The sequence below is a fragment of the Monodon monoceros genome, unplaced genomic scaffold (genome assembly GCF_005190385.1).
Source record: "Monodon monoceros isolate NGI ecotype Baffin Bay Population unplaced genomic scaffold, NGI_Narwhal_1 Super_Scaffold_18, whole genome shotgun sequence".
NCBI classification, from domain to species: Eukaryota; Metazoa; Chordata; class Mammalia; order Artiodactyla; family Monodontidae; genus Monodon; species Monodon monoceros.
In genome coordinates, this window is record NW_021703774.1 from 86,843,420 (window position 1) to 86,867,524 (window position 24,105).

General features: G+C 38.2%; 1 protein-coding gene across 2 annotated transcripts in view; it reads left to right on the plus strand.

The window, feature by feature from the left end:
• The window catches only part of VAV3 (vav guanine nucleotide exchange factor 3), a 398,245-nt gene that overhangs the window by 297,504 nt on the left and 76,636 nt on the right, over positions 1-24,105 (plus strand). For both annotated transcript variants that reach the window (XM_029227383.1, XM_029227384.1), the window contains exon 20: positions 9,510-9,646. In XM_029227383.1, coding sequence (XP_029083216.1) covers positions 9,510-9,646 — 137 coding nt within the window. The remainder of the gene's footprint in view (positions 1-9,509; positions 9,647-24,105) is intronic.

Here is a 24,105-nt window from a genome sequence, read left to right on the forward strand (position 1 = left end):
TCTGAAGTTTATTATAGAAGAATGTTCATAAGAAGGGTAAAGAGACTGTTCAGTTTTTGTGCATTTTTATGTAGATATGTTGATTGTTGGTCTCTGACCTAAGGGTTCCCTGACCTCTTAAAAAGATAATCAGCACATCACAATGATTGTCCAGAGTCATTTGCTTTCTCTGAAACTTGCAGTCAGGAATACCAACTGCCCATGCTCTTCATTTTAACTTACAAATCAATAAACCCTGTCTGTGCACATCTGAATGTTTTAGGCATGCAACTGAATATGCTCTCTGCTACTCAAGCAAGGGATCGCAGGAAGTAGGGAGGTCAAGAGAAAAGAGAATAATAGAGAAGAGCTGGGGAGTAGAAGGCAGAAGCTAGGGCAGACTGTTCGAGAAAGTATATGCCACTTTTTATGTTAGAACTTGTGTTATTTTTATGCTGATTAGCAATTGATTGTATAGGAATAAAAAAGTATTTTTCCATACATTATGCAAGTCACCTAATTTAAAGATTTTCAGGATGACTATAAATTATTAAGAGAGTCATTATTAAGGGCTTTTATGAAATATATTAGCAATTTTGTACCTTAAAAATAATTTTATTTCCTGCAAAATTTCAGTTACAGGTAGCATACTGATAGTTATAGATAAAGGCACAAATAAATACAGTTCAAAAGCAAGTCAAAACTAAAGACGAAGTTGTAGTTTGTTTAATAAAAACCAAATTTGATTATGAAAATAATAAATGTTTATCATACAAACAGGCAGTACAAATATATAGAAAATGAAAAGAGAGGAGGCAGGTAACAAGTAAATGAGTAAGTATAGAATTACAAGTCAGGGTTCATAATGTAGACTGTCTTGGCTGGACCCGCTTGCTCAGCGTGTTTAAGCAAGTATAAAAAGCTCAGTAGGATGGAAAACAGTGAGCAAGTGTGAGATTGGAACAAGATGAGATTGGAGAGTTATCAGGGGCCTAAAAGGGATCTGGGCTGTGGCCAGAAGGTCAGATTTAATTCTGAGTGCAGTGGGAAGGGTTTTACATAAGAGAATGCTATTTTATAATATATATATTTTTAATATATTTATATATTTTAATACATTTATATTTATTTAAATATATATATTTACATGAAAGCAAGTTATTTAGAGAGATATACATTCCATAGGCAGAATGCAGACCATCTCAGGCGAGAGGTCATAATTTACATTTTAAAAAGTCATTCAGGTGGCATTGTGCAGTACAGTCAAGGATTTATAAGAGTGGATGAGGAAAGGCCAATTTGAAACATAAGTTTTGAATATGGGAGGAAGTAAAAATGGGAAGAAATGGTTGACTAGAGAGCTGATTTGGGTGTAATTCAGTGTGTGTGTGTGTGTGTGTGTGTGTGTGTGTGTGTGTGTGTATTTGGAAGGGTGGCTATTGGGAGAGGATAGCTACCTTTTTCCTTCTTTCTTCCAAAAGAATTCATCAAGACAAAGAACACAATCTTTGTCACCAAGGTGGTCACAGTCTAATATATAAATTCTACGAAGACTGTACATAGGAAGATGCTTATGGTCTAGTATTTACATTTGATACTAGCTAGATAAGTAATTTTGGTGCGGTAAGTGGTATTGAAGCAGGAAGCATGAGCGTCTAAGGGAGCATATGTTTCAGACACTTAAACTCATACTTAAGAGAATGTTAGAAGGTTTTTTAGCAGAAGTCGAATTTGAGTTTTAAAAAAATGAGAGGAGTGAGTTAGATTCCCCCCCTCCTTGGGTGCGTTGTAACCTGGGTGTACAGACAACAGCAAGTATATGCCAGGAAGAAGGGGCAGCATGTTAATGAGAACTTGACCTGTTTAATAAATTTCAAATAATTCAACAGGATGCATGTATAAAAGAACTGATGAAATGGGCCAGACTCTCAAGACTGCGTATATCAATTTAAAATTTATCAGTTGCTTTCATGCGATGTCACTGGCCATGTTTCTGTCCCTCAAGTACTTCAAGGTCATTGCAGTCTGCGTCTTCAAGTTTATTGTCTCGCTTGCCTGTTTAATTACCATCTTCCACCTCCCAACCCCCCAGCTGTGCCCCAAATGATCACTGCTTTCTCCTCGGGTCTTAAACTTCACCTGGTCACTTTCTAAAGAAACGTGTCCTCACCACTCAAACATACACCCTCGCCACTCTCTAATCCAGTACCTTTCTCTAAACTCTTCTATATATAACTTCAATCTGGTATTATTGTATTTGTTCATTTGTTTTTATGTTTGTCTTCTCCACTAAAATGTGAGCTTTATGAACGCATTCTTATTTACAGCTGCGATCCCAGTGGCTAGGCCAGTACCTGCACGTGATGAATAATCTGTAAATATTTGTTGAATAAATGAATGAACTCATAGAACAAAGAATGGAAACTAGGTTATTGCAGAGTGCCCTTAATCATTTTTACTTTTACTTTATCTTATTCCTTAGATAGCCTTTAAGACTGGATTATTAAAGGTTTATTTTGGTTGCAAGAAAGAAACATGCTGAGTTGTTTGGGAGATGCGGGTTTCTGCTCAGAGGGTAAGAAAACAGCCCAGAAAATCTTCTCAATAGTCACTCCATATCTCAGTACTTTCCATGAAGGGGAAAGGTACAGCAGGCTATATAAGAATCTCTCAGGACCAACAGTTCTGGAAACTAGTAATCCCAGTCATCTCTCCTTCTCTAAGGTCAGAAACCATTGTTCCCTGTTGACCTGTATCTGCCTGCTGCTTTCATGTTGTGAGAGCAAATTGGACTGTCTTGTTTCTCATTCTCCACTGAGGGCTGCCCCTTTGGGCAGTCTCCCTTCAATGCTCCTTTTCAGCCACTCGTGTCTCAGATGGTCAGCCTATTCATTGCAACCTTGGGATTAATCACCATCCCTGATCCACTCGGGTGTGGTCAGAATAGCAGAATGATGTGGTTTAAGTGATACTAATTTACTGTAGAAAGAACTTCATGTGGCCACTTGTTCACAGATCCACAGAGCTGCATGGGGACGTGTCAGTCACTGAGAGTTCCATAGCTTGTCAAGAATAATTTTTTTTTTTTGAAGTTGAGGCGCTCAAGCCTCTGTCTTTAGAATACACCAGTGGGAGTTATTATTCTCCTCCTAGAATTTAGTAAATCTTGGGAGCTCTCAATCTTTCCCCACTGGAAGGAGAGTTCTTCCTCCTCTTTTCCTGCTCCTCAGGATAACACTGCATACCCAGCAGGGATTCAGATGATCCCCAAACACATATCAGTTGATATCAGGAGACCCCTCTCTGCCACAACCTTGTACCCTGCAGGTTGCAGAGAATGACTGGCCTGTACCCGGGAGGACGGAACTAGGAGGCAAGTCTAAGAGTTTTATAAGGTAGACACATAGGTGGTTGGACTAGGTGACAGAGCTCTTACCTTGAAATTGTGTACTGTGTTCTCTTTCTGTCTTTAAAGAAGATCCTGAGATAGCTCAGGCTGCACTCCTCAGACGGCTCTCCTCCCACCCCTAGGAGTGGTGGTTTTCTAGGGGTCTGACAAACGGCACAAGCTTTTAGAGCTTTGATTTTATTTAAGATTTTAGGGAAACCTTATTTTTTTGTCACTTATTCAACAGAACAGAATGTTAAATTTGCATGGATTTTAAAGTAACATATGAAATTGTATAGTTCTTTTATAATTGGTAGCCTATGAAATCTTTTTAATAAATAGAAAAAATTTCCAAAAGGAATTATTATATCTTTCACCCTTGGTTCACTAATACTCCAACAGATAGTGCCAGAGAGTGACTAGGCAGTGTTTATAAAGTTGGAGGAAAGTATCTCTGTCTGATGCTTGTTTTTATATGAGCAGTGACAGTGCTGTTTCCTTCACTTGACTCATCATTGTTTATAAAAGTAAAGTAGGATCCTCTGGGTGAAAATCTTCAAAGTCATTGAGTGTTCCCTTTGTGAACAATTAGTTCTTTAGACCAGTTTGTTTTCCACCAACTTGTCTGCTTCTGTGGTAACAGATGGTTTCCATTATAAGGCTCCACGTGCTCCTCCGTGAAGATCAGTAAGTGAACGAAGGTGCACGGCTTCGCGGGGAAGAGCCCTGGAAGATGTGATGGGCAGGGGAGGCCCAGCATCCCGGGCCGCCTCACTTGCCAGCAGTTCAGTCGACTCAGCATGATCATCAGACCTGCTGGTTAGATTGTAAACTTGTGTCAGGAAGAGCTGAGATGTGCCAGGCAGCACAGTTTTCTCAAATGCAAGTTTGGAAGTGGTGGATGTTGGTCATGGGACCTGCTCCTGTCCCCATGAGAATGTGATTCCCATACCTGTCTAGGATTTGGAAACCACACCTAGGAGACTTACAGAAAAGATAAAATACATTATTTCAGGGTCCTACTGAAGACTTACCAAAACAATCCCCTGAAACTTTTCTTCATAGGCGTATTTGGAAAAAGGTCCCCCTGGACAAGAGCCCATGCCCAATTGTATTACTGTCTTTAGTTCACCTGTCTACTCAGTGCACTACAGGCTCTTTGAGGGCAGGAAGCCTGGCCTTGCTCTGTTCTCAGACCACCATGCCCAGCGCTTAGGGAGTGCTTCAGACATTTAAGGAATGAATGAATATGTTATGCTTATGATCAGTTTCTCAGGATAAACTAACCACATCCTCTGACATCTTGCAAAACTAATTCTTTTTTAATGCGGCTGTGTTTAGATTTTCAATTAGGCCTCAGAGGTGAAAGGCCAGTACCATTACTGACAGCTTATTTATCTAGTACACAGCACTCTGCTCTAAGTTATTGCCCCAGGGAAACCCATTGCATTAGGGCAGTGATATCAGCCTCGTGAATGGATACTAATCTCTATTGTGACGGTCACTCTTCTCAGAAGCCACAGTGGCTGATACAGGTACAGTAGGCTAAGTTCATTGAGGGTTTATGTGAAAATTATCAGTGAAATAGTTTATATCTAGCAACTTTCCAATAGAACTCTACCCAGAATTCACTCCTTTTTAAAAAGTACATTTTAAATCATTTCTTGGCATATATCACTCTTAGTGGTATTGAATTCAGATTTGAAAGGAAATCTTGCTTCAGATCGCCTTTTTAAAAACACTTCTGTATTGTTTTAGAAAACTCTAGTGTTCCACATAATTACATTGGCTTCGGTTTTATTTAACGAGAACCCCATGACTATTACTGGAGTATAACCGTCATTTTAATATTGTTGATCCTTCTGTTTGTTAATTCTTCGTGCATAAGGATGACTTGGGGACCTTGTCTAATGCCAAGACTAAGCATAATTGCTAGTGTGAACAAAAGTTAAAGGGCACAATTGTCCACAAGTTATGCATTAAGGATATAGTTGGCTGTACATCAGAGCATTTGTTAAAGGGAATAAAACAAGCTGAAATGACTAAACATTTGGCAGGAGATCTAATTTTGTCTCAGCCATTTTAACTATATTCTCTTAGATAAGGATTCTTGATTATATAAAGTTTTGGGAACTTCCACAGTTGCTTACCTGTACATGTTGGCATTACATATGATTATTTTGCATTTAATATCTGAAGGTAGTTACAGTATAACTTTTCAGATTTTGAAGAGCAGCCTTGTAATTATACCAATATATCCATTATAAATTCAGTTCTGGAGCAGAAAGAAACTAGACAACTACTGGGTCCATGTTTAACCAAGAAGAAAAAAGCAGCTTTCTGGGATGAGTTATGAGTTTATAATATAATGGAATTTACATATTTTAATCAGTTTTTAGAATAACTTTTAGCTATTTATTTCTGATTGCTCAGTATCAATGAGGGAAACTACAGTTCTGCCTTTGTAGTTTTATACTGTTTTGCATCTCAGAATCCCTTGAAGTATGGAAAACCAAAGGAAAATAAGATTTTTTTTTAAAATGAGGAACTAGGAATTTTAAGCCTGAACAAATTTTGAAAGGCTAATCTATAAAAAGGAGAATTGCCTTCTTCAGCATAATTCCAGATGGAAGGAGGCAGGTCAACGGAGAGAAGTTAGAGTTTTGAATAAGTTTCAGATAGAGCTTGTTAATAAACTATATGCAACAATGACTGAGTTGTCATAGGAACGTGTAGTGAATGTTCTGTTCTGGACATTTTTAAACAGAGGTTAAAACCTGTCAGATATTTTATAAGGGGAGAAGAAAACCTACATTAAATCAACACTAAATGGCTATTTGAAATATGAACATCTGTAAATCTAATTTCTTCTCCCTTCTTGATCTCATTTATGAGGTGTGAATGCCTGCTGTGGCAGTAGATTGTGTCAACAATTATACTGATGGCTGAGTGCTGACATGAAGTTTAACCCACTCCCTCTCTTCTTATTTTAATTGCATTTTTATCTCTCAGTTAATGTGATTATATTCATATTCTTAGCAATGTCACCGTGTCTTTTTTTTTTTTAATAAAAGGAAGGAATATAAAGGGGCCTTTTAGAAAGCAACCATTCATCCCACCAGTACTGTAGAACTTCTACTATATGCAGGTGTCAGAAGCAAGGGGCAGAGTGTCAGAATTCATCCTGTCCCTGTGCCCTTGTTTCATTCCTTTTATCTTTCGATCTCCGTAGATAGCCCTGTAGCCCTGACAGGTCATCCTGAAATGAGACGTGCTGACCAATCAGAAATAAATAGTCAAAGATGATCCTAACAAATGACTAAAAGATATAAATTCCATTATATTATAAGTCCATAACTCATCCCACAAAAAAGCATATGGGTCAAATAAACATTGTATTTTGCAAATCACGTATGGCTGAATTCAGGCCAGTAGCAGTGTCCTTTTGACTATTACCTGGGCTCAACCATGATTCTTGGCGAGGTCACACAATTTTTGTTTTAGGAATGAGATCAGCAACACACACTATGCTAGTGTGCTACTCAATCAACTTTCCAAAAGAAGCTCATAACCAAGAAGAAAGTAATAGCAGAAAAGATAGAGTCAATGAAAAATATCAGGAATAAATAAGACTATGAAAACCAAGTCCATCATTCTGATGGTTGCTTAGTCCAAAGTAAATCATAAGACTAGTACTTGGGTCTCATTCCTTGACCAAAGTATATTAATATATGTACTACTTTCAGTTTTAAATATCATGACTTTAGTAGGTCATGTGTTATGGGCATTCTAGTCCAGTAAAAAAGATAAATGAGGCAGCATTGTTCTATACCTGACACTTCATAGCCTTTGTATGTAGCCTGGGCATTCTGTATTTTAATCCCTAACCTATATTTGGCTGGTGAAATGTCATCAAACTTAATTTTTCTTCTTAAATACTCTATGCATTTTCAATCATTTCTTCTTGAAAATAACTTGGACATATCAGCAATAAGAGAACTACTGTTTCCACCATTTGTCACGTGGCACTGCTTCTTTTTGTCCCTGTGGGCCTTGTCTACAGAGACAATTGCAGCGAAGGCCATGCCCCTTCCCACTACTCACCTCGTCCCAGTATTTAAGGTCACGTCAGCTCTTTCAGGTTTAAAAACTCTTCTTTCTTGCCTTCAGCCTTTATCTAAAAATTGACGTTAAAAACAAAATTATCAAGGGATCCTTCTGAACAAAATGCTTTCCTTGCTCTAGCAGTGCTCAGGAAAACTGAGGCTAACTGCAATTCTGGCTCCTCAACATGGGATAACTATCATGCAAACCATGCTCCTTTGAAAAAATTCTGCTTTAGACGGCATCCTCTTCCATATATTGAACTTCTAAATCCATTTTGGTGTGCATGGGATATTTAGGTTCCATTTTATATTAACAACAGTATCTTAATAAAAACTGTAAAATAAGCTCTTTCTATGGAATTTACAGTGTGTTAAGATTGAATCTGATAAACACTTGTCTGAGAAGAGTTCTCTTCGAGTGTTGTTTTGGAAAAGACAATAAAGTCTGCTGTTTGGGTAAGGGCGCCGCCACCTTATACCATCTGGTGGGGAAATACTCCATGAGGGATATGGGATCAAAGTCATCCCTCTGGGGTTCTGTGGCACAAGAACTGAAGAAAGGGGAGATGTGGCAGCTCATAACATGTCTTGGCTGTTAACAGCCATTAAACTGGGGTGAAGGGCACATTGCTTTTCAGCCCTTCTGCCTTCAGGTTGACTGGGTTGATGAGAAAGTGTTGACTAAAACTTTTCAGTTCTGTTTAGTTTCTAGCCACACTTGTTTTCTCCCCTCCTGGCATGGTTATTGGAAAACAGATTTTGAGGACTTTATTAAACTGTTTGCTGGAGCATTTCATTTAGATATCGAGGTCCTTTCGAGGTAACTTGGACACCTAGAACTGAATGACTGCCATTCATCCTCCTCTATTTAGTGCAACATTTCCAGCCAATTATAGCTTCATTGTGTTCAGTCACTAGAATAAAAAGTCTTGAAGTGTAATAAGCGATGACTTAAGGGCCTCAGTGTGTAACAGATACCATGTTTATGAGCGATCTGTCTCGTAGGCAGGAGCAGTTTTTCACCTCCGGATGAAAAGGTGACTGAGGTGATCCATTTGTGAGCAGCGCCGACGCAGCCAGGCCTGGGTGCACTTGGAGCTGCCGTTCACGAAAATGAAATACTGAACTGAGGCATTCATTGCCCATTCCAAGAAATACAACAAAAAGGCCTGGATCTGTATTTCAAGTCTTGCTGATGCTATTGGCTTAGACACGTTCCCATTATTGGGTCTCTTTTGCAAGCCTAAATTTGAGCCTGAAGAATTTCTCCATATAAATGTCTTAAGTATTGCAGTGGCACATCCATCACCTTTTTGCTTTTGAATTACAAAGATAACCTTAAGATATGAGCCTTATACTGGGCAATGCGATACATACACAGAAAGGGTGAGCCTCCTTAGTGATGAAATCAGCCAATGCCCAAGAGGAAACTAATAGGCAGAAAGGATAGAGAGGATGAAAAAAATGATTCTTTTCCATTAAACTGTACGTGACGTGTATTTTATGAAGCAGGCATCAGCTGAAAGAAATATTTTTTCAACTAAAAAGAGATTGATGGTGAGGGAGAGGAAAAGAATGTAAGGAATCAGGGGATAAATGTGTATCTTATTCCATAACCATCTCCGATAATGAGAAAGTTGAAAAGCATTCCACTTGTGATTACCTCAAATGTTTCCTTGGACTTGGTGCTCTTAAAACTCTTTAATGTTGGGCTTCCCTGGTGGCGCAGTGGTTGAGAGTCCGCCTGCCGATGCAGGGGACGCAGGTTCGTGCCCCGGTCTGGGAAGATCCCACATGCTGCCGAGTGGCTGGGCCCATGAGCCATGGCCGCTGAGCCTGCGCGTCCGGAGCCTGTGCTCTGCAATGGGAGAGGCCACAACAGTGAGAGGCCTGTGTACCGCAAAAAAAACAACAACAACAACAAAAAAACAAAAACCTCTTTAACGTTAATAATAGCTTTGGTTTTTTTAAAAGTGCATTTGGACTTCACACTTTATAATTTTCTCAATTCTAAGTGTTGTGTTGCTTATTTTCAGGTTTACCAAAGATGCAGGCCATTAGGAACTATACTGGAATGCCAGCCCCCGCTCTTCATGAAGGACCCCCGTTACACATCCAGGCAGGAGATACAGTTGAACTTCTGAGAGGAGATGCACACAGTCTGTTCTGGCAGGTACTATCCACATTAGAGTTTTTTAGATTTAACGGATGATTTATTACCACTTGGAGAATAAAGCTATCTTTAGAAACTGATTGTATGCTTTCAAGCTTCAGAAATTTTACATGATGTGAGGAAAAATATTTTTTATTAACCACCCTCAAATTTACTCACGCTAAAGTGGCAATGAGTTTTAGAGCACTAAAGAAAATAGTATCTGTGCTGTGAATCAGAATTACCATTTATATTAAGAATTCATACTTTGACAGAGCATTTTTTCCAAAAGTAGGACCTTGGGTATCATCTAATTCACATGGCTTTCACATATTAGCACTTCACTTCAGAGGAACTACCTTACTAGCTTGCCAGTGGCCATTTCTGGCCATATTTCATTTGTGCCTACCCACAGTAATACCTGAAGCTATTAGAGGTACCATGGGCATTATTTATGAAATAAATAAAATGTGAAAAGTAAGTGAGTATATTGATGTTTGCTGGTGATGAAATCTCTCTTATCCAGCTAGCCTGGTTTGGTTCAAGGGTTTTGTTAACTGAGATAAATATGGTATAGTGTTAAGATTTGATACAGCTTGATGGTAGAACATTGCTGTTCATTAAATTATTCTGTATTTTCATGTATATGTTAGAAATACTTCCCAACATCTTAAAGAAAGAGTGTTAAAAGTGTTGTGTGTTGAGGAAGAAAAGGGTGGGATCAACAGAAAGCTTAGCACATGAGTGACATTTTCTAGGGGTGAAGAGACCAGAAAAGGACTGTTAGATAATAATCCATTGAGCACATGTGTAAATGATAGCTATTTTGTTTGTACAAAACTATCTTATTGTCTGCCATCTTGTTATAGAAGAATGCCCCTAAGTTGGACATTTAGCTCCAACCACATTTCAGTTTCTGTAGCCAGTGGCTTTTCCAGAGCTCCACCATCCTTCTTAAGTATCCTACTCTTCTCATACCTCATTCTTCCCAAAAAAGGAAGAGAGAGAATAACAGACTTCAATTCTACTAACCCTTCCATCCACTCCTGCATCTCCCAGCCCAACCACAAGACAAACCTTGTGTATGCATAAGAGTCCTCTTACTCAAGGTTTACCTTTTGCTTGGAGTTTTCCATCCCACATTTCATCAGTTGGCTCTTGACCCCTACATTTTCAATTTCATTCTCTCCACTGGCACCTTTTCTATAGCTTATAAATATGCTCAAGTTCCTCCTATCTTAAAATACATATACGAAACGTAAGGTAGATAGCTAGTGGGAAGCAGCCACATAGCACAGGGAGATCAGCTCAGTGCTTTGTGACCACCTAGAGGGCTGGGATAGGGAGGGTGGGAGGGAGATGCAAGAGGGAAGAGATAATGGGACCATGTGTATATGTATAACTGATTCACTTTGCTATAAAGCAGAAACTAACACACCATTGTAAAGCAATTATACTCCAATAAAGATGTAAAAACAAACAAACAAAAAAACCACATATAACTCAACGTGTTGTCTAGTTAGATCAGTCTCCTGCTCCCTCACTCCCTCTCATCTTCTCCCTCTCCCATTCCCTAGCTGAACTTCTTGAGAGAGTAGTCTGTATTCAGTCTCTGCCTCCTTATGTCCTATTCGTAATGCAGTCTCCTGCAGAAACTACTCCTACTTGGATTACTAATGCCACTTAAAAAAAAATAACAACTACTTTGAGATATATAATCAGGTACACATACTTAAAGTGCAGTTGAATTTGATAAGTTTTGTCAAATGTATATATAAGTAAAGGCACTGTTAGTCAAGATGATAAAATCAGCCCCCAGAGTTTTTGTGTGCCGCTTTGTAATCTCCCTCCTGCCTCTGCTTCTTGCCCTTCCCCAACCCCCAGCCAACTGTGGTTCTGCTTTCACACTATGAATTTGCATTTTTCAGAATTTTATATAGTATATCATATAGTATGTATTCTTTTTCATATGGCTTCTTTCACTTAATGTAACTATCTTGAGATTAAAACATGTTACTTTGTGTAACAATAGTTCTATCGTTTTTTTTAAACTGCTTTATTGAGGTATGATTAACATACAAAAAGCTGTACATACTTAATGCATACAGCTTGATGAGTTTGGAGAAACTATCTCCATAATTTATGCCATAAACATACCCATCACTTCTAAAAGTTTCCTCCTGTCCTCTTTATTTTTTATTTTATATTTTGTGATTAACAACATTCAACATTAATATCTACCCTATTAGGAAAGTATATAGTACAGTATTACTAACTATAAACTCTGTGCCGTACAGTAGAGTTCTAGGAGTTATCCGTCTTGCATAACTGAAACTTGTACCCTTGACTACTTCATCCCCATTTCCCCCTTCCCCCATTCTTTGGCCACCCCTGTTCTACTCTCTGCTTCTATGAGTTTGACTATTTTAGATTCCTCATATAAGTACAGGAAAGACTTGGAAGCAACCTAAATATCCATCAATGGATGAATGAGTAAATTAAGAAAATGTGGTATATATAATGGAATACTATGCAGACGTTGAAAAGAAGGAAATCCTCCCATTTGCTAAAACATGGAAGAACTTGGGCGACATAATGCTAAGTGAAAGAAGTTCTTTCTTTTTATTGCTGATTATTATTCCAGGTATGGGTTTAGCACAGTTTATCCAGTAGCCTATTGAGAGGCTTTCAGGTTATTACTGTTTCGGGCTGTAACAAAGAATCCACTATGGGGAGGACCTTCAAGATAGCAGAGGAGTAAGACGTGGAGATCACCTTCCTCCCCGCAAATACATCAAAAATGCATCTACATGTGGAACAACTCCTACAGAACACCTAATGAACGCTGGCAGAAGACCTCAGACTTCCCAAAAGGCAAGAAACTCCACACGTACCTGGGTAGGGCAAAAGAAAAAACAGAGATAAAAGAATAGGGATGGGCCCTGCACCTTGGGGAGGGAGCTGTGAAGGAGTAAAGTTTCCACACACTAGGAAGCCTCTTCACTGGCAGAGACAGTGGGTGGTGGGGCGGGGGTTGAAGCTTCAGAACCATGGAGGAGAGTGCAGCAACAGGGGTGCAGAGGGCAAAGCAGAGAGATTCCTGCACAGAGGACTGGTGCCGACCGGCACTCACCAGCCCAAGAGGCTTGTCTGCTCACCCGCCGGGACAGGAGGGGGCTGGGAGCTGAGGCTCGGGCTTTGGAGGTCAGATCCCAGGGAGAGGACTGGGGTTAGCTGTGTGAACACAGCCTGACGGGGGCTAGTGCGCCACAGCTAGCTGGGAGGGAGTCCGGGAAAAAGTCTGGAGCTGCCTAACAGGCAAGAGACCATTGTTTTGGGGTACGCAAGGAGAGGGGATTCAGAGCACTGCCTAAAGGAGCTCCACAGACAGGCGCGAGCTGCGGCTATCAGCGCGGACCCCAGAGACGGGCATGAGATGCTAAGGCTGCTGCTGCCGCCACCAAGAAGCCTGTGTGCAAGGAAAGGTCACTATCCATACCTCCCCTCCCGGGAGCCTGTGCAGCCCGCCACTGCCAGGGTCCCGTGATCCAGGGACAACTTCCCCAGGAGAACACATGCCATATCTCAGTCAGTTGCAATGTCATGCTGGCCTCTGCCACCGCAGGCTCGCCCCGCATTCTGTACTCCTCCCTCCCCCCAGCCTGAGTGAGCCAGAGCCCCCTAATCAGCTGCTACTTTAACCCCGTCCTGTCTGAGCAAAGAACAGACACCAGAGGACGACCTACACACAGCGGTGGGGCCAAAACCGAAGCTGAACCCCAGTAGCTGTGTGAGCAAAGAAGAGAAAGGGAAATTACTCCCAGCAGCCTCAGGAGCAGCGGATTAAACCTCCACCATCAACTTGATGTACCCTGCATCTGTGGAATACCTGAATAGACAATGAATCATCCCAAAATTGAGGAGGTGGACTTTGGGAGCAACTGTAGACTTGGGGTTTGCTGTATGCGACTGACTAGTTTCTGATTTTTATGTTTATCTTAGTATAGTTTTTAGCTCCTGTTATCAATGAAGGATTCGTTTATTGGTTTGGTTGCTCTCTTCTTTTTTTATTTATTACTTTTTTTATTTTCTCATTTTAGTAATATTTTTTATTTTAATAACTATTTTATTTTATTATTATTTTTCTTTCTTTCTTTTTTCTCTCTGTTTTCTTCTGAGCCGTGTGGCTAACAGAATCTTGGTGCTCCGGCCAGGTGTCAGGCCTGAGCCCCTGAGGTGGGAGAGCCGAGTTCAGGACATTGGTCCACCAGAAACCTCCTGGTCTCACATAACATCAATCAGCGAGAGCTGTCCCAGAGATCTCCGTCTCAACACTAAGACCGAGCTCCACTCAATGACTAGCAAGCTCTAGTGCTGGACACCCCATGCCAAACAACTGACAAGACAGGAACACAACTCCATCCATTAACAGAGAGGCTGCCTAAAATCATAATAAGTTCACAGACACCACAAAACACACCACTGGACGTGGTCCTGCCCACCAGTAAGACAAGATCAGGCCTCATCCACCAGAACATGGGCACCAGTCCCCTCCACCAGGAAGCCTACACAACCCACTGAAGCTACCTTACCCACTGTGGGCAGACACCAAAAACAACGGGAACTATGAACCTGCAGCCTGTGAAAAGGAGACCCCAAAAACAGTAAGTTAAGCAAAATGAGAAGACAGAGAAACACACAGCAGATGAAGGAGCAAGGTAAAATCCCACCCGACCAAACAAATGAAAAAGAAACGGGCAATCTACCTGAAAAAGAATTCACAATACTGATAGTAAATATGATCCAAAATCTTGGAAACAGAATGGAGAAAAAACAAGAAACGTTTAACAAGGACCTAGAAGAAATATAGAGCAAACAAACAGTGATGAACAACACAATAAATGAAATTAAAATTTCTCTAGAAGGAATCAATAGCAGAAGAACTGAGGCAGAACAACGGATAAGTGACCTGGAAGATAAAATAGTGGAAATAACTACTGCAGAGCAGAATAAAGAAAAAAGAATGAAAAGAATTGAGGGCAGTCTCAGAGACCTCTGGGACAACATTAAACGCACCAACATTCGAATTATAGGGATCCCAGAAGAAGAAGAGAAAAAGAAAGGGACTGAGAAAATATTTAAAGAGTTTATAGTTGAAAACGTCCCTAACATGGGAAAGGAAATAGTCAATCAAGTCCAGGAAGCACAGAGGGTTCCATACACAATAAATCCAAAGAGAAACACACCAAGACACATTAATCAAACTATCAAAAACTAAATACAAAGAAAAAATATTAAAAGCAGAAAGGGAAAAATAATATACAAGGGACTCCCCATAAGGTTAACAGCTCATCTTTCAGCAGAAACTCTGCAAGCCAGAAGGGAGTGACAGGACATATTTAAAATGATGAAAGGGAAAAACCTACAACCAAGATTACTCTACCCAGCAAGGATCTCATTCACATTCAACAGGGAAATTAAAAACTTTACAGACAAGCAAAAGCTAAGAGAATTCAGTACCACCAAACCAGCTTTACAACAAATACTAAAGGAACTTCTCTAGGCAACAAATACTAAAGGAACTTCTCTAGGAACTTCTCTCGACCTAAGAAAACAAACCCAGAACAATTAAGAAAATGGTAATAGGAACATACATATTGATAAATACCTTAAATGTAAATGGATTAAATACTCCGAGAAAAAGACACAGACTTGCCGAATGGATACAAAAACAAGACCCATATATATGCTGTCTACAACAGACCCACTTCAGACCTAGGGACACATACAGACTGAAAGTGAGGGGATGGAAAAAGATATTCCATGCAAATGGAAATCAAAAGAAAGCTGGAGTAGCAATTCCCATATCAGACAAAATAGACTTTAAAATAAAGACTCTTACAAGAGACCAAGAAGGACACTACATAATGATCAAGGGATCGATCCAAGAAGAAGATATAACAATTGTAAATCTTTACGCCCCAACATAGGAGCACCTCAGTACATAAGGCAAATGCTAACAGCCATAAAAGGGGAATTCAACAGTAACACAAACATAGTAGGGAAGTTTAACACCCCACTTGCACCAATGGACAGGTCATCCAAAATGAAAATAAATAAGGAAACACAAGCTTTAAATGATACATTAAACAACATGGACTTAATTGATATTTATAGGACATTCCATCCAAAAACAACAGAATACACTTTCTTCTCAAGTGCTCATGGAACATTCTCCAGGATAGATCATATCTTGGGTCACAAATCAAGCCTTGGTAAATTTAAGAAAATTGAAATGGTATCAAGTATCTTTTCTAACCACAATGGTATGAGACTAGATATCAATTACAGGGGAAAAAAGCTGTAAAAAAATACAAGCACGTGGAGGCTAAACAATACATTACTAAATAACCAAGAAATCACTGAAGAAATCAAGGAGGAAATCAAAAAATACCTAGAAACAAATGACAATGAAAACACGATGACCCAAAACCTATGGGATGCAGCAAAAGCAGTTCTAACAGGGAAATGTATAGCAATAGAGTCCTACCTCAAGAAACAAGAAAAATCTCAAATAAACAATTTAAACTTACACCTAAGGCAATTAGAGAAAGAAGAAAAAAAGGCGCCAAAGTTAGCAGAAGGAAAGAAATCATAAAGATCAGATCAGAAATAAATGAAAAAGAAATGAAGGAAACTACAGCAAAGATCAATAAAACTAAAAGCTGGTTCTTTGAGAAGATAAACAAAATTGATAAACCATTAGCCAGACTCATCAAGAAAAAAAGGGAGAAGACTCAAATCAACAGAATTAGAAATGAAAAAGGAGAAGTAACAACTGATGCAGCAGAAATACAAACGATCATGAAAGATTACTACAAGCGACTATATGCCAATAAAATGGACAACCTGGAAGAAATGGACAAATTCTTAGAAAAACACAATCTTCTGAGAGTGAATCGGGGAGAAATAGATAATATAAACAGACCAGTCACAAGCACTGATATTGAAACTGTTATTAAAAATCTTCCAGCAAACAAAAGCCCAGGACCAGATGGCTTCACAGGTGAATTCTCTCAAAGATTTAGAAAAGAGCTAACACCTATCCTTCTCAGACTCTTCCAAAATGTACCAGAGGGAGGAACACTCCCACACTCACTCTATGAGGCCACCATCAATCACCCTGATACCAAAACCAGACAAGGATGTCACAAAAAAAGAAAACTACAGGCCAATATCACTGATGAACATAGATGCAAAAATCCTCAACAAAATACTAGCAAATAGAATCCAACAGCACATTAAAAGGATCATACACCATGATCAAGTGGGGTTTAGCCAAGGAATGCAAGGATTCTTCAATATGTGCAAATCAATCAATGTGATACACCATATTAACAAATTGAAGGAGAAAAACCATATGATCATCTCAATAGATGCAGAGAAAGCTTTCAACAAAATTCAACACCCATTTATGACAAAAACCCTCCAGAAAGTAGGCGTAGAGGGAACTGACCTCAACTTTGTAAAGGCCATATATGACAAACCCACAGCCAACATCGTTCTCAATGGTGAAAAACTGAAACCGTTTCCACTAGGATCAGGAACAAGACGAAACTGCCCACTCTCACCACTCTTATTAAACATAGTTTTGAAAGTTTTACCCACAGCATTCAGAGAAGAAAAAGAAATAAAAGGAATAAAAATCAGAAAAGAAGAAGTAAAACTGTTATTGTTTGCAGATGACATGATACTATACATAGAGAATCCTAAAGATGCTACCAGAAGACTACTAGAGCTAATCAGTGAATCTGGTAAAGTAGCAGGATACAAAATTAATGCACAGAAATATCTTGCATTCCTATACACTAATGATGAAAAATCTGAAAGAGAAATTAAGGAAACACTCCCATTTACCATTGCAACACAAAGAATAAAACACCTAGGAATAAACCTACCTAAGGAGACAAAAGACCTATATGCAGAAAACTATAAGACACTGATGAAAGAAATTAAAGATGATACAAACAGATGGAGAGATAAACCATGTTCTTGGATTGGAAGAATCAACATTGTGAAAATGACTCTACTACCCAAAGCAATCTACAGATTCAGTGCAATCCCTATCAAACTGCCAATGGCATTTTTCACAGGACTAAAACAAAAAAATTCACAATCTGTATGGCAACACAGAAGACCCCAAATAGCCAAAGCAATCTTGAGAAAGAAAAACGGAGCTGGAGGAATGAGGCTACCTAACTTCGGACTCTACTACAAACCTACAATAATCAAGACAGTATGGTACTGGCACAAAAACAGCAATATAGATCAGTGGAACAGGACAGAAAGCCCAGAGATAAACCCACACACATATGGTCACCTTATGTTTGATAAAGGAGGCAAGAATATACAATGGAGAAAAGACAGCCTCTTCGATAAGTGGTGCTGAGAATACTGGACAGGTACATTTAAAAGTATGAAATTAGAACACTCCCTAACAGCATACACCAAAATAAACTCTAAATGGATTAAAGACCTAAATGTAAGGCCAGACACTATAAAACGCTTAGAGGAAAACACAGGCAGAACACTCTGTGACATAAATCACAGCAAGATCCTTTTTAACCCACCTCCTAGAGAAATGTAAATAAAAACAAAAGTAAACAAATGGGACCTAATGAAACTTCAAAGCTTTTGCACAGCAAAGGAAACCATAAACAAGATGAAAAGACAACCCTCAGAATGGGAGAAAAGATTTGCAAGTGAAGCAACTGACAAAGGATTAATCTCCAAAATATACAAGCAGCTCATGCAGCTCCATGCCAAAAAAAACCAAACAACCCAATCCAAAAATGGGCAGAAGACCTAAACAGACATTTCTCCAAAGAAGATATACAGATTGCCAACAAACACATGAAAGGATGCTCAACATCACTAATCATTAGAGAAATGCAAATCAAAACTACAATGAGGTATCACCTCACACCAGTCAGAATGGCCATCATCAAAAAATCTACAAACAGTAAATGCTGGAGAGGGTGTGGAGAAAAGGGAACCCTCTTGCACTGTTGGTGGGAATGTAAAGTGATACAGCCACTATGGAGAACTGTATGGAGGTTCTTTAAAAAACTAAAACTAGAACTACCATATGACCCAGCAATCCCACTACTGGGCATATACCCTGAGAAAACCGTAATTCAAAAACAGACCTGTACCACAATATTCATTGCAGCTCTATTTACAATAGCCAGGACATGGAAGCAACCTAAGTGTCCATCGACAGATGAATGGATAAAGAAGATGTGGCACATATATACAATGGAATATTACTCGGCCATAAAAAGAAATGAAATTGAGTTATTTGTAGTGAGGTGGATGGACCTAGAGTCTGTCATACAGAGTGATGTAAGTCAGAAAGAGAAAAACAAATACCATATGCTGACACATATATGTGGAATCTAAAAAAATAATAAAGGTTCTGAAGAATGTAGGGGCAGAACAGGAATAAAGATGCAGATGTAGAGAATGGATTTGAGGACACGGGGAGGGGGAAGGGTAAGGTGGGACAAAGTGAGAGAGTGGCATGGACTTATATACACTACCAAATGTAAAATAGCTAGCTAGTGGGAAGCAGCTGCATAGCACAGGGAGATCATCTCCGTGCTTCGTGACCACCTAGAAGGGTGGGAGGGAAACGCAAGAGGGAGGGGGTATGGGGATATATGTATACATATAGCTGATTTACTTTGTTATACAGCAGAAACTAACACAACATTGTTAAGCAATTATACTCCAATAAAGATGTTAAAAAATTTAAAAAGGAACATATAATTCAGTCTAGGTCTTGTTAGTTTAGTAGAGATTTTATATGTAAAAATGCAGAGGACATTTGAGTAGGGGAAACAAGCTAAAACAGATAAAGGGCAATAATAGCAAGATGGGATATTTGGGTAGTGGTGAGAAAAGGCAATCCCTGCTTTTTAAGTGTTCAAAATCAACAATCTACTTCATGTGTATTGAGAATATGACAGGATTTAAGCGTATGGGGTTTGGAAGCAATTGTCTGGGTTGAAATCCATCTTAACCAACTACTAACTGCTGTATATATTTGAGCAAGTTATTTAACTTCTCTGTCCAACAGTTCCTCAGATGTAAATGTCACCAATGCTAATATATATATCACAACTTATTGTGAAGATTAATTTGGTTAATATATGTAAATCACTTTAGATAATGCCTGGCACAAAGTAAATGCTATATGTGTGATTGTTGTTGTTATATCATGTCTATTGTTCTGAAAGAGAAACTATACAGATAGACATCTGCAAGTCAAATTCATAAATGTACATTATTATGGGGAAATATACGGAAAATAATTATGAGTTGAAGTTTAAATAAACTTCTCCACACATAAAGCTGCAGATATAAAACATTAAAAGCTAAAACATGAGCTTATACAATAAAAAAGTTTGGATTTTACTAATTAATTGAATAAAAAGTTTATTTCCTTTCTCAAAGGAAAAAAAAAGCCGCTATGAACATTTAAGTGTGAGTCTTTGTATGGACACATGTTTTCATTTCTCTTAGGTAAATACTGAAGGATCATAAGTAGATATATGTTTAATTTTTTGAGACTACCAAGCTGTTTTTCTAAGTGACTTTATCAAGTTACAGTTCCACCAGCTGTATATGACACTTCTAGGTGCAGTATATCCTCACCAGTGTTGGGTATGGTCAGTCTTCTAAAATTTGTCTGTTCTAACAGGCATATAGTGGTATCTAATTGTGGTTTTGATTTACATTTCCCTAATGACTACTGATATTGAGCATCTTTTTCTGTGCTTATTTTCCATACATGTAACTTCACTGATGGTAGTGCTTGTTCAGATATTTTTGTCAAAATTTTTAATGGGTTGTCTGTTTTCTAATTATTCAATTTTGACAGGCCCTTATATATTTTGAATACAAGTCCTTGATAAATTATATTATTTCCATATATTTTCTCCTAGCCTGTGGCTTGGCTTTTTATTATCTTAATAATGTTATGCATAGAGCAGAAGTGTTTACTTTTGATATAGTCCAATTTGTTAATTTGTTCCTTTGAGAAGCTATGAGCACTGTATCAAAGAAATCTTTGCCTTCCCCAAGGCAACAAAGATATTTCCCTGTGTTTTCTTCTAGAAGCTTTGTAGTTTTAGGTTTTACATTTAGGTTTATGATCCATTTTGAGCTATTTTTGTATATGGTAATAATAATTATTGTTTTGCATATGGATTCAGTGTGTTCCAGCACCATTTGTTGAAAATAATTTCTCCACTGGATTGCCTTTACACTTGCACAAAAGTTTTTTCATATATGTGTAGGTCTGTTTCTGGACCATCTGTTTTTCTGATCTTTTTCTCCATATCTGTACCAATATGATGCTGTTTTGATTATTGCAGCTAATAGTAAGTCTTAAAATCAGATATTGTTAGTTCTCCACATTTTTTCTGTCCACAGATGTTTTGGCTATTTTAGGTGCTTTGCATTTCATATGAATTTTAGAATATCTTGACAATTTCGTCAATAAAAGCTTGCTGGGATTGTGATTGGGATTGTGTTGAATTGTAGATCAATATGGGAGAATTGACATTTTAACAATATTGAGTCTTCTGACTACTGACCATGATACATCTCTCCATTTATTTAGGTCTTTAAATTCTCAGCAATGTTTTGTCATTGTCAAAGTAGAAGACATGCACACCTTTTGTTATATTTATCTATAATTATTTCATATTTCATTTTGATGCTACTGTAAATGGTAGTTGTAAAATTTCAATTTCTGCTGTTTATTGCTAGCATATAGAAATAAATTAATTTTTGTAAATTGACCTTTTATCCTGAAACCTTGTTGAACTCGCATAGTTCTAGTAGCTTTTTTCTATAGATTGAAGCAGATTTTTTTTTAGACAATTACGTTGTCAATGTATAAACACAGTTTTACTTCTTCCTCTGCAATCTGGATGCCTTTGATGTCTTTTTCTTGCCTTGTGACAGTGGCCAGGACCTCCAGTAAAATGTCGAATGGAGGTAGTAAGAGAGTACATCCTTGCTTTATTTTTGATCTTAGAGGGAAAACATTAACTCCTTTACCATTAGATATTATGTTATCTGTAGTTTTTCATAAACACCCTTTATCAAATTGAGGACTTTCCCTTCTAGTCCTGGTTTGCTGGGAACCTTTATCAGTAATGCATGCTGGATTTTGTCATGTTCTTTCTGCATCAGTTGAAATGATTAGTTTTTCTTTTTTAATTTGTTAATATTGTGAATTACATTGGTTTTCAGATGTTAAACTAATCTTGCTTTCCTGAGATAAACCCCAGTTGGTAAGGATATATTGTCCTTTTTGTTATTTTATTTTTTTTTGTAATGTCTTTGTCTGGGTTTGGTAATAGTTAATACTCAAAGAATGAATTGGGAACTATTCTCATAAATTTTCTGAAAGAATCAGCATTATTTCTTCCTGAATTGTTTTGTAAAATTTACCAAGAAGCTATTGAGGCCTGGATTTTCCTTTATAAGAAGATTTTTTTCAATTACAAATTCAATTTCTTTAGTAAATATATGGCTATCCAGGTTATGCATTTCCTTTGGAGTGAGTTTGATAGTTTGTGTGTAGAATCTGTGGTGTCATCTCTCTCATTTCTGACGTTGGAAATCTGCGTCTTCTCTTTTATTCTGGTCAATCTAACTACAGGCATACCTCAGAGATATTGCAGGTTTGGTTCCAGACCACCTCAATAAAGCAAGTCACACAATTTTTTAAATTTCCCAGTGAGTTTAAAAGTTATGTTTACATTATACTGTAGTCTGTTAAGTGTGCAATAGCGTTATGGCTTTTTTTTTTTTTTTTACATCTTTATTGGAGTATAATTGCTTTACAATGGTGTGTTGGTTTCTGCTTTATAACAAAGTGAATCAGTTATACATATACATATGTTCCCATATCTCTTCCCTCTTGTGTCTCCTTCCCTCCCACCCTCCCTATCCCACCCCTCTAGGTGGTCACAAAGCACCGAGCTGATCTCCCTGTGCTATGCGGCTGCTTCCCACTAGCTATCTACCTTACGTTTGGTAGTGTATATATGTCCATGCCTCTCTCTCGCTTTGTCACAGCTTACCCTTCCCCCTCCCCATATCCTCAAGTCCATTCTCTAGTAGGTCTGTGTCTTTATTCCTGTCTTACCCCTAGGTTCTTCATGACATTTCTTTTTTCTTAAATTCCATATATATGTGTTAGCATACGGTATTTGTTTTTCTCTTTCTGACTTACTTCACTCTGTATGACAGACTCTAGGTCCATCCACCTCACCACAAATAACTCAATTTCGTTTCTTTTTATGGCTGAGTAATATTCCATTGTATATATGTGCCACATCTTCTTTATCCATTCATCTGTCGATGGACACTTAGGTTGCTTCCATGTCCTGGCTATTGTAAATAGAGCTGCAATGAACATTTTGGTACATGACTCTTTTTGAATTTTGGTTTTCTCAGGGTATATGCCCAGTAGTGGGATTGCTGGGTCATATGGTAGTTCTATTTGTAGTTTTTTAAGGAACCTCCATACTGTTCTCCATAGTGGCTGTACCAACTCACATTCCCACCAACAGTGCAAGAGTGTTCCCTTTTCTCCACACCCTCGCATTATGTCTTTTAAAAAGTTCATACCTTAGTTTTAAGATACTTTATTGCTAAAAAATGCTATTATCTGAACCTTCAGTGAGTCATAGTAGTAACATCAAAGATCACTGATCACAGATCACCATAAAAAATAAAATAATAATGAAAAAGTTTGAAATATTGAGAGAATTACCAAAATGTGACACAGAGGCATGAAGTGAGCAAATGCTATTGGAAAATGGTACTGATAGAATTGTTTGACACAGGGTTGCCACAGACTTTCAATTTGTAAAAAATGCAGTATCTGCAAAGCACAATAAAGTACACTAAAAATGAGGTATGCCTGTAACTTATGAATTTTGTTGCTCTTTTCATAGAACCAGCATTTGGTTTCATTGGTTCCCTCTATTATTCTTCTGTTTCCCATTTCAGTGATTTCTGCTCTGGCCTGGTTTATGTCTAGTATTTTCGCCTTAAGCATCTTTGCCATAGACATCTTTGCCACAAGCATTTTTGCCTCATAATTAATTGGCCATAAGGCAGTCTTGCCATAAAAAATGTTGCCACAAAAGATGAAATAATGAAAAATAGAATATGTGTAGTAGATTCATGACAGTACTGCACAAATAACTGATTTTATTTTGTGGGTTGTCCCTAAGCACTTATCTCCCAAGTCTTTTGTTCATAGTATTATATGTATATATATTGTTTGTTTGTTGATTTGTCTCTTTGTTTGGCATTACACTTTCTCTTTTTCACTAAAATTTCTTCCTTCATTAAGAGGGGTATCAGTTTCCAAATACAGGATGCATATT